Here is a 17,288-nt window from a genome sequence, read left to right on the forward strand (position 1 = left end):
ATTAAGCTCTGTATCAAAGGGGTTTTTATTTTGAACCACGGAGCCAGCTGCGTAGTCTTGACACAACGACAAGGACATGGGCAGAGGAACTTAATCTTTGTGTGTTTTTGAAAGGGGTGACATAAAACCCTGCTTTTAAAAAGTCAGGCACAGGTTTTATAGAGACAGTGTTTAGAGATATTAGAGCCATAAATATCTGGAGGCAAATCTTGTCAAGTGTTTCGAGAGCAAAAAGCTTTAATGCTTTTGTGGGTGCTAGTCATCAGTTAAAGTGCTTTCAGCCTGCCTTCTTATAGACAGGCTGTGATTTCTTCAAACCAATGTCCTCTAAAATCTGTAATTGATTGAGATGCACTAGAATCCCATCTTCAAGACTGTATTATGGGCTAAATTAGCATAGCTTATAGCCTGCATTCAGTGAAGTCATGTTATTCCACGGTCAGTGATGCAAACGACTTCTTTTCCATCTGGTTGTGTCTGTTACTTTACATGAAAGTGTGCTCTGTGTGTATTGGTGTTACTCAGATTTGGTGAAAACCCTTTGAAAGAGGACGTTCGAGTTATCTCTGTGTACAGAGTTCTTTGTTCAGTAGAACAAGGAAGATCTAGCTAATTCCTCTGGTTGCTGTTTCGTTAAACAAGATGTCTTTGGCAGCCTGTTCTGAATCCCCTTGGCATCACACCATGTGACCTTTAATAAAAAAAAATCCCATTGACTTTGATTCAAGAAGCAAATACGACCTTAAACATCACTCTAAATTTTAGGTTGCTGAGATCATTTTAGAATTATATAAGGGATCTGAGAAGGAAAACTGCATTATGCTTCGTAAACCTTTCTAAGTCATGCTTGAGAATTGACTTTCAGTTTCTTGGCTGTATGTGTGTACATAAGTGGGTTTCGTGTTTGTTTCACGTGGATGAAGAGGCAACTACACCTCACCTGCATCACTGCACTATTTCCCATCCTTCCTGTCGCTGGGGAGCTCAGTGCATGGTTCTCTAGAGTCCATTTAATGTGAATAGGAAGAGTGGTGTTTTGTCTGCTAAGAAATGCCCCAAATTGACAGTGAACAAATTTATTTCAGTTTCCTGGTCTGCCTGTTGTTAACTTACCACATTATTTTTGATCCATGCAAATTTCTTGTGTACAAATGATAGCCAAGACTCAAGTGTGGAATACAAAGCACCAGACCCCATCTGATTTGTGTGGGAAATCATTAACACAATCTAGCTAATACTACTGAATTACTTGCTCTTGCTTCATTGATTCCTTTCTCTGTTATTAAAGGTTTAATACACAAGTCTGATGTTGCTTAGGTTCTTGTCTTTTGTTATACACAAACCCACTTTTTCTCATTCCCAAGGCTTTCCTTTATTGGAGACTGTGGGTTTGTATTGATAGCTTCAAGAACTCTCGTTTACATCCTGTGTCTTCTCTATCAAAGCCTTTGCAATCATCTTGTTTGGGATCCTGTGCTACAATCCTTTGTTTTTCTATCAATCTTACACATCCTCTGTTAAGGTTGAATAGCTCACTCTACAGAAATAATAATACATTAGAAGATATAGATAGACATAGAGATAGAGGTATTGTGTTTTGGTTACTGCTTGCTATTAGCATCAACTCACTACAGCAATATCACTGATGTGTTATCAAATTTACTTCACAGGAATCTCTAGAGATAGACTTTAAGTAAAATATAGCATCAGAAAGACAATTTTTTTTTTCTCTAAGCCTGAATATTAGTCACTCTTTCTTTTGGAAATTAAACTTCAGTGATGTATAAAGAAGTGATTGTTATATGTGTGTTTTGGCTAGAATATTTAAAGGAGAAATAGTTTTCATCCCAGTTCAGCAAGAATAAGAGTAATAGATAAAAACAGCATTGACAGTGTTTTTCTAATCATTAGGAAAAAATCTTAAATGTAATGACAAAGGGTTCACTAATGGTGTATGAGTTTTTGACAGTATGCCATTCAAAGAGATGTACGGCAGTGCTTCTTTCTACAGGATGCAGTCACATAAATTGGCTTTGTAAAAGACATGCAGACACCTGTCACAATCAATTTGAATCATTTACCATTCATGTAGTTTTCCATAATATTTTTGTTTTCCTATGGTCATTTTTAGATAGCCCTCTTGCAGAGCGAGGTCTCTCTTTAATTTCGGGGCTGGCATAATTACGAAAGCATTTTGGATCCTGATAATGTTATGCCACACTTTAAATAAATAAATAAGTAGCCTAAGAAGGAAAAACCATGGAAACACTCCTCTGGCTAACAAAGAAAGGCTGAACAGAGCTTAGCTTTCAGAAAAAATAGGGATCTCTCTGTCAGATCACCAATGACCTGAGACTCACAGCCTCCTAAGGGAAGCCTCATTGTTTCACTCTTGTTCCCAGGGCGTGCTGAGTTCAGCAGCTGAATTATTTCCACGTTGTAGTCAAGAACGGGAGCGAAGTGGGCCTGCAGTACAAATGCTCTAAATACTCTGCTTGGGGAGATGGCTTAAAAATAGAACGATCAGTGGAGCTATAAGTGAGATTGTTTGTAAATACTAAAACCACGGGTCCTCTCCCTGCTAGTCATGGTACAAGAACCTGCAGAGCAGAGAGCTAATCTGGTCCTGCTGACTTGCTGGGGCTTTGATGTACCTTCTGAAATCCTTCTTTAAAGGAATCATAGAATCACAGAATGGCCAGGGTTGGAAGGGACCTCAAGGATCATGAATCTCCAACCCCCTGCCACATGCAGGGCCACCAACCTCCCCATTTAATACCAGCCCAGGCTGCCCAGGGCCCCATCCAACCTGGCCTCGAACACCTCCAGGGATGGACGGGGCATCACAGCCTCTCTGGACAGCTGTTCCAGCACCTCACTGCTCCCACAGAACAGACTTCCTCTCAAAAGAACAAACTTTGATTCCAAGGCTCACCGAGCAGTTCACTAAGTGGAAAGACATACTGAGTTTGCATGCTGCTTTGATCACTTGGAGTAGGTTTACATCCTGCCTACATCTGATACGCATCGATCGTGCAAACAGAAGGGCTGTTTCTGAGTGGTCAGATGCTGCCTCATGCCACGAGCATCTGAGTTGTGGAATGAGCAGATTTTCACCCAAGCACACGCAGGGATCCTGGCTCTGACCAGAAGTAGTTTCTACCCATATTAGCAGCCCTCAATTCTGGTCATGTTTTACTTGTTTTCATGTGTAAATATTTTTTATTGAAATTAAGACTCCTTTCTTTCTTGATCTAGGCTGTGATAGATCACTGTAATTGAAGCAATTCCCACCCTAAAAATTTTAATTAAGTTACAGAGACGCCTGCGTGCTAGAATTTAATCAACTTATCTTTTCCAGGCATTGTTTTGCTTCATCACGTCGTCTCCCTTCTGTTTACTAATGCTCAGTGCATTGTATCTGGCATTCAACCACACTGTTTTACAATGACCGTGTTCCTTATTTCTGATACGGAGTTTGTAATACCCTGTATTGAAATACTTCAAATTTTCAGAGTCCTTACACGCTGTGTTGCCAATTCCCAGGAGCAAACCTGTGCACTGCCTGGGTCTGTTGGTGACATCTGCTCACCTGCACTTTCCAATGGGAAAGAGCTGGTGTTCAGAGAAGTGTGGAAGTGTCATAGTCCTCCAAATGTGCCGAGAGCTTGATGTCCCAGTAAGTCTTCTGGGCTTTTGTGGTGTGTTTGTGTGGTTGGTTTAGGGGTTTGTTGTATTTTTAATAACATATGCGAACAAAAATCCTAGTCAGGCTTTTTGGGTTTTGGGGGCAAAGCAAGGCAGGGCAGAATGTAGCAGTGAATAAAGGGGTCACAGACAGAACTGAAGTGTTTAAGCAGTGAATTGAGTGTACTCCTTCAGCTGCAAGAGTTACTCTTTTTCCTGCTTTCCTATCCCTTTGATTTTTTGATGTTAGAAGTAGAGATGGTAATTTCTCACTCCCCTCCAGTCAGGGTACTGGATAACTGTGCTTTCTTGGGAAAACAACAGAAACAGGAAAATAAGTGTTAGAGTGCTACTCCACCCTGAAAGCTTCCCGTGGGGCTGTACCCAGCAAGCGAGTTTCACTTTTGTCAACCAAGCAGTTTGACCTCACTGCACGGGGAATTCAGCTGTGCCAAATTTCAGTGCGATATTTTGCACCCATTCGAGCAGAAGCTTGTAAAAAATATTTTTGCCTATTTGGCACAGCAGGGGAGAGCAGAAGAACCTCTCGAATCAGCTCATCACTAATTTGTACGCTTTGCAGCCGTTCAGCAATATGGAAGCAGCTCCTAAATTCTCAGGAAAGGTTGTGTAGCAAGATGGTGTTTAAGTGAAACTTCTCATTAATAACGTCTTTAAGACGCAGTGATATTATTATTGCTAATTCATGTTACTATTTAGGTACTGCACAAATAAATTTGAAGTGTGAAAGGATCAGAATCATCAGCCCAATCAGTTTGATGAGGCATTAGCTTTTTTATAATTACCTTAATCTTGCTATTTCTTTCAGAGCTCGTTTTTAAGCACATGTGTGAGGCTTTCCAGAATTGACAACTGACTTTAAAAACTCAATAGTTTGCACTGGGAATGGTAACGATGAATGCTTTGCTTTTTTGCTGCCTCACATTGATTTTGACCATTCTTCCATCATTTCTTAGTTGATCATCCAAGCAGATTGCTCTTGGTAGCAACCCCTTCCTTTTCCTGTCGTAAATACGTGGCTGTTTTGTCAACAAATTGGGTTATTTCCTCCCCGCAGAAAAAAATCAGAGGACAAAGTCTGCATTTAAACAATTGAGTCGTGCACTTGCTCTCCACGCTGCTGTAATCAGGAGTTGCTGGATCACCAAGGTGGCTGTTCCTTATGATTGGTGATGAAAGCCTCTCCCGTTCCCTCCCTGGTGATTAACTGAAGCATTCCCTGGAGCGCTGTTCAAGTGGGCTTAACCACGCAGGCTGAGAGCTGATGCTAGCTTTCTTACCTTCTAAAGCAGGCCTGTGTGTGGCTGTTGTAGAATTCAGAACTGAAAACAGAATCCAGTGCAAGCTTTGAAATGTTCTGTGTGTGTATATGTGTGTGGATGGATATGCACGTGGCATAATGGATTGTGCAGAGGCAAATCTGTCTAACACGTGTAAGACATATATAAACTGCATACAAATAATCTTTCATGTTATATATTATTTAAGACTTAGAAATTGTTCTTCTGTTTTCTCCCATATCTGTCTCCATATCTATCTGACTACATCGGAAATGACTTTGTTACTACATGTGACCTTGAGTCCTTGTGAGGACCTCTGTGTCCATCTCTCTCTACTTGGAGTTTGAGCAAACACATGCAAACTTGCTGCTAAATTGGCACCCAGATTAAATTTGGATCGATTTTGAACTCAAGCCCAATTGTTGAACCTTTTGTGTGCACCCATTTTGCCCAAGTTAAAAAAATCTTAGAATCACAGAATCATTACAGTTGGAAAAGACCTCTAAGATCTTCCAGTCCAACCACCAACCAACCCATCCCACCATGCCACAAGGTTGTTTGATTTTCCAGCAGAGCTGGCTGATGCAAATGGCAGCATGATCTTAGTTTGGTTCTGTCTGTGAGTTGGAGCAGAAGGCAGGCAGGTCAGTAACTGTTTAGTTCAGACTGTGTCTGTTTTCACCAATAATGGTGAGGTTTTTTTATGCATGCAGCGTCTTTTTAAAATCACACAATATTTATCAACTGAAATACAAATTTTAAAACTGGAGTGGATGAATGAAGCTGGAGTGAAACAATGAAGCTTAGAGCATAGCGCATGCCAGACCTTTGCTGGAGATCTCCTGATGCCTTCTAGCACTATGAGAAAATTCCTGCTTGTTGATTCCAATGCAGTTCCCTTTTTGCCTGTATGTTGTCCTTAATTTGACTCCAGCAGGATGTGTCCATGAGCAGGGCTCCCAGTGTAACAGGAACCACTGCTCTGCCTGATTACCCAGCTCTCACAAGTCTGGCTTGTATTTATTTTCACTATTAATTTATTATGGTGAGAGTGAAGATCTGCTTTCAGGAGGGCAGGAGGGGGCTGTGGTTTCAGTGGGTACCACAGGGGCATCCTCAGCTCCAGCTCAGACTGCTCCAAGGTGACAACCTGCATGCTCATCTGTCTGAAATGAAGCAGTGATTTCTCCAGATTTCTTTTCTTATGTATGCACAGTAGTGCTTCCAAAACCCATTTTCAACAGGGGATAAAAATCATGGCTTAAATTTTTTGCCCTTTTAACATTTGAATGATGTTCCTGCTAATTCTTGCTGTTAAATATTTATCGCCCGTGTTTCCTCTGGTTCCCAACTGCACTGACAACAGGTTTGCAATCACCAAAGCATGGCTCAGCCACACCGAGAGCTGAAGAAATGGAAATTGAAATGCAAAGGACTGTTTAAAGGCTGCTGAAGCGACTCAGCGCGTTGTGCTCCTGCAGCAGCCGATGGTGCTGCTCAGAGCCTGGTGCTGAGCTTGTGCAGCATCACCTCCTAGCAAGTCTCTTGAATTCAGCGAGCAAGGCAAGAGGGAGCTGCTTTTCTGCAGCCTGTGGCCCCTGGAGGAGAGCAAAGGGAGAGAGGTGGAAGGAGGAATGGAATTTAATTAAAGCACCGTGTGGCTAACATAGTTATTAGTGAGAGACTTCCTTGTGGGAAAGGAAGGGTTTCTGCACATGGGTTGCAAGGGCATGAGTAACAAGTTTCCTGAGGGGAAAGAGAACTGGGTTAAGGCAGTAATTCTTCTTAAATGTGTAAGAACTTTCCAGCAGCGTTATGGGTTGCTGGAGTTTTCTCCAGGCATTTCTTCTGCCCTGAGTAAATCGACACTTCGTCCCCTTCCCATCTTAAAGCCTTGGGAACATTTTGTAATCCTTTTGCTACTTCAGCAGCAGGCTGCTGCTGCTCTGTAGCCCACCCAGTTCCACAAACCTCTCATGCAAGCTGATGCTCACATTGTTTCCTTGTCATGCAGCAGAATCCTAATAAACCTTCTGTCCTTCCCATTAGAAAAAGCAATTCCTTTAATTGAGTTATTTCTCTTGGCAGATCTCGAGAACTTCAAGACCAGAGTAAGAAGCACAGTGTCCGTCCGCCAGGGCCAGGGCATGGTGCTGCTGTGCGGACCACCGCCGCACTCCGGAGGTAAGGCAACTGCTTCTCTTGCTTTGAGGGTGCAGTGGCAATGTGAAAGGTTTTCATTCTCGGGATACGCTTCAGAAGGTTCAGAGAACAGCTCTGTGGTGGTGCCTGCCTGAAGGGTTGGTTCTTAGTTGTGTTGAGCAAAGAAACTGGGAGATCCCTAGTTGGGTATGAGTGCAGAGAAAGGTCTTAGCTGCACTGTTATCCAGGTATGTGCATAGGAGGCAATCTGAGGCAAACCAGAGCAGTATGTGCATATGGAGGAGACATGGCCGAGACCTTGTGGAACTGCCACAGCCTTTTAAAATGTGACCTATGTGTATCTTCTGAAAAATAGGCTGGAGATTGTTGACAGAGCTACTTCTGTGTGTGATCTTCTCAGTATTATTTTAATTTCTGAGACACTTGTTGCCTGTGTTTTTTTTCTCCTGGATGCTCAGCAATTTTCCAGGCCTCATAGGATTTATTTCTGGAAAGACAGTACATGCTCTTCCTACTGTTTTTATAGGAGGAAGAGGCAAAGCAGAGTGGTATAGGAGAGGAGGAAATACCACGACAGGAAATTATATATTTGCAACCTTTTACTCTGAATTGCCATAGGGTTTTAAGGGCTGTATTATGTTCTTTGTGTACCTTCTGAATGTTAACACCAAGAGACTGCAATAGCTGCTGCATGTGCGTACCCTAAAATGAGAACATGTGGTGTCTATCAGATGCCATTCTTTGCTGGGAGCACACATATCAGTGTTTATGAGGTTTATGAGAATTTTGCACTCGTGACCCAAAGCAAGACAGCATTTTCTCACTGGTATGTGTGGCCTGTGACCACCAACCAGTACTCAGCAAGCAGCCGTTGCAGCCTGCTGTTGTGTTGGGAGGCATTTTGGTGCATCGTTGGCATCTGGTCATCTTTCAGTCATCATGTTTCTGCATCCCTCTTCAAGGAATTTCCATTCATGCTTTGATATCTGCCTGCCCTTTGAAAGCTTGCTCACCAACTGGATGAGAATTGCCCAACAGCATCTTAGGGTGCCAGAGAGGTGACAGGAGGTGAACATGTTTCTGGTGCCCAGAAAGACAGGAAACTGAAGGGCAGTTATTTCCTTCTGTCGTTTGGATGAGAGATGTCTTCCTACATGGCCACATTCTACCGTCTGCTCTATTACAGCTAGTAAATTATCTTAATTGTATCAAGCCAGATCCACAATTAGTCTAAATTGATACTATTGCAGTGTTGTAACCAAGCTGGGCTGCTGTACACCCATGGTGGTTTTCTGGTTTGAAAGTGTTTTGTGGAAAGTCAAAATAGTTCCTGGTAATTGAGAGTGAGACCCTTGTTCTGCAGGAATTAATCTTCTCTCTGGAAATAATTTCATTTTCTTTTCCTTCCTCCCAAGGTTGGAAATAACGATGAGTTTTAGAAGTCACAACTGCAACGTTAATGCTTTTCAATCATGTGCGTCGCTCTCCGTATGTCTCCCAGCGTAATAGAAACTATTTGGTCTCTAGGAGTTACTGCACAATTACCACAGCTATCTCCTGTTCCAGCTCTGGGCAGATGGAGCTTCATAAGAGAATATCAGATGTTGCTGGGAATGAACTGCGTATCGGAAAATCGCAGTGTTCTGTTGGCAGCTCCCATCCCAGAGCTCTGAGGCAGTGTTTGCAGAGCAAAGCTGCAGAGATCAGCTCCTGCCCGTGCCTCCCCGTGCTGCCTCTGAGTGTAACTTCACAATGATTCAACGTTGTGGTGCAGCAATCAGGTTAGAAGTGAGGAGAAATGCATCGAGTTGAAAGTGTGAGTGGCAATTAAGGTGGAGGAAACGCAATTACTTATTTTGGAATTCGATTATGACAGCAAAGCTAACTTCATCATCCTTCCAAAGGTGCCTGGGGACATTCACGACCAGCACAGAAGCATAGGACTGTCTGGGGAAAAATTCTACGTTATGGCTTTAAAGAAGTTTTTTTTTTAGTGTAACTTCTATTCTGCATTTAAAATTTCATATAAAAAAAATAAAAATAAAAGAGCAGACAGAACAATTCAGCTGGAAGATGGCTGTTGCTTTGATTGAGGGCATTCAGGAGAATGAAAGAAGCCTGAAAAGAATGAGAAACCAAGAGCTGGCCTGTTGCTAAGCACGGGGTGTAGGTTATCCCTCTGGGTGCCAGAGGTGCAGGTGCAACAATTCCCTCCTGATAGGAGAAATTCCCAGTTGTGTGGGGGATCAGCTGCAGTTTTCCCTCAGTTTTGGGGTGACTCAGGTGGCAGTGCACAGGGCTGCCCTTATCTGTGCAATTTCGGTAATAGAAATCTGTTAAAAGGGAATCATTCTTTGTCCTCTCTTGTGTCGTTGGTCATCTTGGTCTTAAGCTGTACTAAAATTCAAACATCTGTCTGCTTCCAGGCCTTCATCCTTTGGGCTGTAATTCACTGCTTGGAAATATCCATTTTTAAAGAGCTGGCATTTGAAAGTGGAGTTATGTTGGCCTACATACATTAGTTGTTGAGAGGTTTTTTTCTTCATAATGATGCCAAATATAAAGCTTCTCATTACTCAGGTGTTACTAGGAATTCATCTTGAAAGCAAGTCCAGATAGTTAACAGACATTTCCACCATCATAAAGTGGAGCACGTAGGGCTAGTGAAGGCAGCATGGGCATCTCCATGAATGGCCCCAGTTTTTGTTGTAATACAGCTTGGAGATTCAGCATATGAATCCAGGCTGCTTTCCTCCTCGCTCCTTTAAGACAAAACGAATTGTGCACTGCTGTGCATTTCCAGCAGGGAGCCGCTGTTTTGTCAGGTCGGTGCATCCTGGTGTTCCATTGTGTTAAGCAGCATCATGATGTAAGTGCCTCCTATGATGAAGTGCTTGCTGAGTGCTGGAAATTGGGAAAATAAATGTTTATCTGCAGCTCAGGAAGTTGCTGAGCTGAAAAAGAACAAATGCAAATCAAACATTTGCTTCAGTCGTAATTTCTCCTTTTGGAGCCTGAGCCCCTAAAGCCCATCCTGCTGTATTGATGGCATCTTGTCTGCTTTAAGTTTTTAATTACTTTTCTCCCCTTCTCTACTTGTTCTCTTGCACTAAAGTGTAAGAAATAGTAGAAAAATGCCTGCCTGTGTTGTGAGCATTTGTCTGAAATAATTATCTGGAGAATGTAGGATTCTCCCTCGTTCTTTCCACTGCTTTTTTAATCAGAACTTAACGATGGTCCTGTGTCAGCCAGTCTGTGAACCCCCATGGAAACATAATGTAAGAGTAAATATTGTTGTGGGAATGTGGCATGAGGTGCAGATATAACAGCATGATGGGCAACAGGAGAAGTGTAAGCAGTCAAGCTGTAGACAAGAAAAGATGATTGAAAGTCCTAAATGTATTTGTGCAATTCCAATTTGGCTTCAGTGAGCGTTCATTGTGTATGTGATCCAGAGATTATACGTGATAAAGCACAGAATTTAGCCCAGGGTTTGAGTAAGAATATAGATATTAGTGGAAGGGCTGCAGGAATACTCTCACCTGCATGGTTTCTTCTGGAAATGAGCTCTGTTACAACTAAGGATGACTTCCCCTGAAACGTCACAAAACTTTTCCATCCCTTATGAGCCTACAACCACACCGGGATCCCAATGGCAGCTGCTGCACACTACAGCAGCATTCGCTAGGCACTTCTACCTGACTGAGCTTATTAAGTGCTTAAATCACACGCAGTAAGAGTTTTGGAAATGTAAGGAACATCAGGAAGTTTTCATGACTGCTCCAGTGAGCCCTGGGTTTGGTATCTCAGCATTCCTCAGGATGAGCCGTGTGATTTGGGTGCCATAAAAACGATGCTGTATTGCTTTATGTTCTCAAAGCTCTTCTAGATCAATACTCCCTGCTGCCTCTCTTCCCAAGAGCTGCATGAATAATTGATCTGGGGGCCTTGCTAGCTAAAACGAAAACAAATACGCAAAAAATCAGTTGGGTTTGTCCAGAGTGTTTCATTCCATATTAAGCCTTTTTTATTACATTTAGGTATATTTAGAAACAGTGAAGCATTTTGAAATGTCAAACGGACTGTTTACTTTTAAAGCTGTTGGTGAAAACATTTTTACTTTGTTTGGATTTTGGTTGGGGTTTTTTATGACACTGTTAATCAAGCTTGGCAAGATACGTTTGTTGGGAAGATAAGAGGGAAAAAAAAAAAGAGCACCCTCACCCCTTCCCAGCCAAAAAAATATCCATACAGCACAAAGTAAAGCAAGTCCTCTCTTGATTTTCTCAGGGCTCTGAGCACAAGTCTGTAGGGAATGAGCCCAGGGATTATCTGGAGGTCACTGTGCTGTTGACTTGATCTCCAAAATATAAATGATCAAAACATTTTTTATGCCAAATAGCTGTTTCTGTTACAGGGTGTGGGAACTGAGTTACTGAGCTGCAACTTTAGTCGGATTCATTTGGTGTTCAGGACAGGGTTCATTAACGTTTTACCTACAGTTTTCAGCTACCTTCTGTCATCCTTGGAGGTCCTTTCATCGTGAGGCTGGATGCTAAAGCAAAAGTCATAGGAAGGTGTGCAAGTTTCATGTGGCCATTGGTGGCACATCCGTAAACATGCAGAAGACCAAGCTTGTAAATCCAGCCCTGAAACCCGTCCTGTCCCTGTCTGTGGGGAGATGAATGAATTTGGCTTGGGGCATTTCTTCACTTTTCCCCCCCCCCTTCCCTAGATTTTCTTATCTTTATGGAAGATCTGTATACACGATGCTCTCATGACATCTGCCTTCCTGCCCTGGTGAGAAAATCCCATAGAATAAAGGATTTTGAATTTGCAAGTGTGGTGGGAAATGATGAATGTACATGGAAAAGTGTCTCTGGATTACTCAGCTATTTAAGCGTTGTGTTCTTTGCATTCTGCAGAGGCATGGTGCATTCTGAGCTCTCTTTTCATAGCCTGTACCACCACACCTATTGCTTTTTTCCTCACTCATTTTATCTCAGTATCCTATGGAAAAAAAAATAGACTGTCTGATGGCTTCTTTGGGTGGCTTAGATATGCTTCTAGTGCTTGAATGTGCACTATAAACTTGCTGACCTTTCTAAAGGATGTCCTATCCCTCTGCCCAAGTGCCTATGGCCGCTGAAGATGGTGCTCCAGGTCCTTCTGTGCCATCATTTGTTTCTGTAGAAAAGCCCTGGACAGAACTGCTTAGTTTTGAAGGTATTTGTACTTACTATTACACAAAAAGAAAAGCCAGAGGAACAGTTGTCAACCTCTTTGCAGCGCCCGTTTTCGAGATGTGCTTCTGGATGTCCATCTCCCCAAAGAGGAGAGCATTTATTAAGGTTCAGTTGTTCAAATGCCATTACTGCTGTTGGAAATACACCTGTGTAGTCCCTGTCTGTGAGCCGAAATGTTGACAGAGAGTTATTTTCACATCTTTTCATGTAATGGATGTGTTCAGGTTTTTCCTGCTCTCTCCTGCCTTTTTTCCCCTGATAGCTGAGAGAACTTTTAGTTCTGTTGCACAGCTTAATCGAGTAGAACTAACGAAATTTTAGCATTTGACAGAAGAGATGGCAATTCTGATTTCATCTCAATCTCAGCCTTTCATGCTGAATGGTAGGTAGTGAAGTGTAGACACCAGGCATGTTTTCAGAAAGCACTTTACTGATTACAGTGGTGCTGAGACCACTTCTGTGCTCTGCAGAAAAAATGACTCATGCCTGGCTTCTCCTCTGGTCATATTTTCTCTACTTTTATCTTTTTCTTTTTCTTTTTTTGAGCAATGATGGGCACTTCGATGGCTGGAAACAGTGGAGATGTTTGGGCTGTAAGTGTGGCTGATAGGATTTTCAGCTATTTCCATGCCATCACTAGAGCAGTGTATGGGAGCCTTCCCCTTGAGCAGGTTAGAGTTGTTGGTCATATTCTCCATTGCTGCCCTTCGAGTCAACATTAAGCAAAGCTGGCGTAAAAACTTCGACAAGTATTTAAACAGTCAGCCTTGAAAAAGCAATGGAATGAGGAAAAAAAGGTATCTCTAAATCACTGACAGCCAGAGAGGCCAAGGATGTTTCCGTCTCATGTCTGCCTGACTGCAGCTGATGATTTCAGCTTCAGTTCCATCCAAACTGTGCTGGCCTGCTCTGCCTGCTGTGCAGCATCGATGCCAATGACAACTGCTGGATGCTGTGGATTTAAGCACGCGTTCCTTAAGTGTTAAATCAGCTTCTCAGTGCTGGATCCTTCTCTTACGACACATTCCCATTAAGGTGATATTCTTAGAGGAATGAAAAATTTGGATCAGACGAGTACCATTGCTTTCCTGTGTTTGTTGGAATGACAGTGCTTCTCCTGCCCTGTTTCTTGCATGCCAGGTGACCTGGAGTGTTTTATGTCCCCATCCCACTTCACTACACTAACCAAAATATTCAACCTTTGCTTCCCTGCAGTTCCTTCCAGTGCAGTGTGCTCAGGGGTTTGTAAAGATGTACTTCTTGCACTTCTCGTACTTCTTCTAAAAGCCCTGAGCTGTTCTCTTGCCTTTTGCCAAGCAGACTGCCATACTACCCCGCTTCTTCCTTCTTGAGGCATTAGCAGTTTCTTTTCTTTCATTCCTATCTTAATGTCTTTATAAACCTTTTCTGCTTGGTTGAATTTGGTTCCAATTAGCGAGAAGTTAATTTAGAGAGGAGCATCTCACAGGCAATGTGGTTATAAAAGTTCAATTTCTCCAGGAAACCAAGCAAAAAATCTGCAAAGCTGGTGGCAAGTGTTGATTCACTGCTTTAACTCTTTCTCAAAATGCCACGAGGTCACCGAGCCATCTTCGTGGGTTGCTACAAAGGTTGAAGCCAAAGCCCTTGTGGCTGCAGAGGAAAGCATAGAAGTATTTTGCATTAGTACAGACCAGTGGAGGTCCTGGCTTGTTTGAAACCACCCAGCAGTGGTGGTGGAGCAATGCTGAAGTAGGATTGTGTTTTCCACAGGCTGAGGCTCAGCCCACAAGTGTCTTTCTTGGAACAGGAGTAAAAAACAAAACTGAGGCAAGATCTAGGTGGTGGAGAGTGAGGATTGCAGATATGCTGGCAGTGGAAAAGAATGCCAGGCAATCACAAATCACACACAAAAAAAAAAAGCTTTTCAACCTTTTCCAAGGTTGTTTGGCGTAACTGGTCCATATCTTGGACCTTAAAGTGACACCTGGTCCATGTTGTTTCATATATGTAAGGTACCATCAAATACGCTTTGAGGGAAATAGTGCAGCACTAAAAATACCTGCCTCTCCTAAGAGGAGAAATTGCTTAATAGTGACCCCCAGCCACATATCCCCATGCAGCAGTTAGATGTGCATGTGCAAATAAAAGCCAGCACTTAAAAGCAATTATGCTGTTTTGCTCTAAAGCCTCCAAGTGACCAGAAAATGATGCCCCACAGTCACCTGTTGTGAGCAGCATCAATGTGCACCTCAGAGGCAGGATCCCCCAGCCACTGAAGAGGAACAGCCCTGCTGTAAGCTGTGCTGGCTCTCAGCAGCCTGGCAGCACTTCTGGACAGTGCAGCATTATCTGATGCTCTCCTCTCTTGCAGCAGCATGGCAGTGAGTGTGGAGCTGCAGGAGAGCAGCGTGCTTTGTGCAGGGCTCCACGTGCTGAGGGTTATTGCAGTTCAGGAAAAGAAGTTTCATTAAACTTAGATGCAGGCATATGAAAGTCATTTAAATAAGAAGTGATTGAGAGATGTAGCTTCCATTCAGAGTGCATCTCCCATCATTTATTTTTTACATTACACCACGGTCAGCATTTAAATTATTAAGAGTAAGAGAAGCTTCTTAGGGGATAGAAATGGATGAAACTAAAATTAATCTGACATGATCCTTTCTCTAAAACTGCTGATTCAGCATGTGTACAGGTTTATCAACATATTTAGTGGTAAGAGAGCAGGATAAATTATTCCCAAATTTGGACAAGGGAAATGTGCTTTTGTAACTCGCTCACTATTCCTATTTTCTGCCTACATAAAAGACTGATATTTCTGATGGCACAGTGAACATACAGGTGTTGTTTTAATTGAGTAATTTATGAAATCAGAAGTATTTCCAGTAACAAATGCCAAGCACATTTTGGATTTGTGCTTCTCTAGGAACCTGGCTGTGTGAGCAGCACCTGTGCCTGGCCTGTGATCTGCCCTGCTTCAGCAGAACTGGGTTTTGTGAGCAGGAGTTGCAAAATAGGTCACAGTTGAGGACAGAATTTCACACAGGCATTCAGACCACAGTTTTCATCTGCCGTACATCATTTATTCACCTTTGGTGTCAGCAGAGCTGCTTCACTTCCTGGCTGGGAAGGTTCTGACTCTGTAACTTTGTGATACAGTTTTAAGTGAGACAGCAGATTTCCTTATTTTTTTGCCCTCTTACGGTGTGCTGAGTGTTTGTGCCCCAGCTGGACTGTCCCAGGGTGGGCAGTGAGGTGGGATGGACGGTGCTTGTAACTCGTGTAGAGAGCAGGCTCATCTTTCCAGTACGGCCCTTGGAAATAATAAGGATCGTGACATTAATGGATTTTTCATTTATCAGTAGCAGCTCGTGACATGTTTAAAAAGAGATGATCTGCAAGCTAGTCACGTGGTGCATTCCCCTGTTATATTGCTTTTGCTTCTAAATGAAGATTGAAGTGGTATTGGAGAAGGTAGCGTAGACAGAGGCTGCCTGAAGACTGAAATCTGTCATCTGACAGAGTTCAGTCAATAGGCATTTATCCAAAGTCCTGACATCTTGTGATCTCCATGCAAAATAAATTAGGGATGTGAGGACAGCTCCCAGGCTCTTCTAACCATTTTGCCACAACCCTTACCCCCCCCCTCACCCCACTGTAAATGGCCACTGGCACCACACTCACAGGGTCAGCCAGGGTCTGATCTGCTCTCAGCTCCCTTGGGATGCTCATAACAGAAGGCACGCCCTCAACATCAGCTCTGCATCTCTAATTCTGCAGTCAGATTTGAGTTGCCGGATCTCTGAATGCAACTATTGCTCCACACAAAAGTCCTGTGCTCCTTCCTGCTGAGGTGTTGTTTTGCAGCTAAAAAATACATCAGGTGATTGGTTTGAGCATTTTCTGCTATCTGATGCATACGTCTCAGTGTGCAACTGGATGTTGCTTTTAACTGGTGTATGTCAAAACACTGCCTATCGAATTTGTAGGGCTTTTTTCCTATGTTGTGTGGAGGAGTGGTGTGGCATTGTGTATGGAGATATCTGTGCAGTGATCTGCCCTAAAGGACGCACTGCTCACCCTCATTGCTTGGCCAAATATTTCAACCATGGAGTTGATTGTGATATTAATTCACTGCAGTTACCAAATGCTCCACATCCAACTTTGTTTTTTGAAAGGTTTGATCTAATCTCTTATAGCTACAGTAAGAGGCTGATCAAAGGTACTGAAGGCTGGTATTAAAGGATTAACTGGGTCACATTGAAATATGTTTTAAAATAAGCCCAGGGACCTTTAGCTTTACTGAAGCAAGTGCACAAAAAAAGGAAGATTTTTAGGCTAACTCTCCCTGGCTTTAAACAGAAAACAAACTGATGGATTAAATCTGCGAGTCATTCCTTAAGGTGATATCTGCAGCGCTCTGTGTAGAACAAGCTGGGGAAATACAAGCAGTGATTGAATCTCACAGCTCAGAAATGTAGTGCAGAATTAACATGCAGTGTGTCATTTATGTACATGCTCAGCTTACAGCATACTTTTTTTCATTTGACGTTTGCCCATAAGTAACTAATAGCTTCAGTCGGGCCCCCCACGTCTTTTATTTTGGCTCTCCCTCCTTTCCCTTTGCTGCTGACTGTGTCTATCACAGAGGTGCTTTGTTGGTTCCTTTGTGTTCCTTCGTGGGGATGCTGATGCCACTCTGTGGAATGTATCAAGCTATTATTATTGTGGGTTTCTTTTAACCTACATTTCCTCATTGAGATCAGCTTAAAAACAGAGTGAGCATCATAAAGCTTGGTGGAAGAAACGTCAAATCATCTGGGGTTAAATGAGACCAAGCATGCAACTTGTAGGTGTGAAACTTGGGCACGATTCTCTGGTGGTTGTTAAATGCATAAGGTTCCCCAAAAAT

General features: G+C 42.7%; 1 protein-coding gene across 1 annotated transcript in view; it reads left to right on the plus strand.

Annotated features, from left to right (window-relative positions):
- The window catches only part of LOC306950093 (contactin-4), a gene marked incomplete at both ends in the record, with an annotated part of 119,835 nt that overhangs the window by 31,207 nt on the left and 71,340 nt on the right, over nt 1-17,288 (plus strand). The window contains one exon of the mRNA XM_079540242.1: nt 7,077-7,172. Within this exon, the coding sequence (XP_079396368.1) occupies nt 7,077-7,172 (96 nt within the window). The remainder of the gene's footprint in view (nt 1-7,076; nt 7,173-17,288) is intronic.

Source organism: Tetrao urogallus (assembly GCF_951394365.1).
Source record: "Tetrao urogallus genome assembly, chromosome: 10".
NCBI lineage: Eukaryota > Metazoa > Chordata > Aves > Galliformes > Phasianidae > Tetrao > Tetrao urogallus.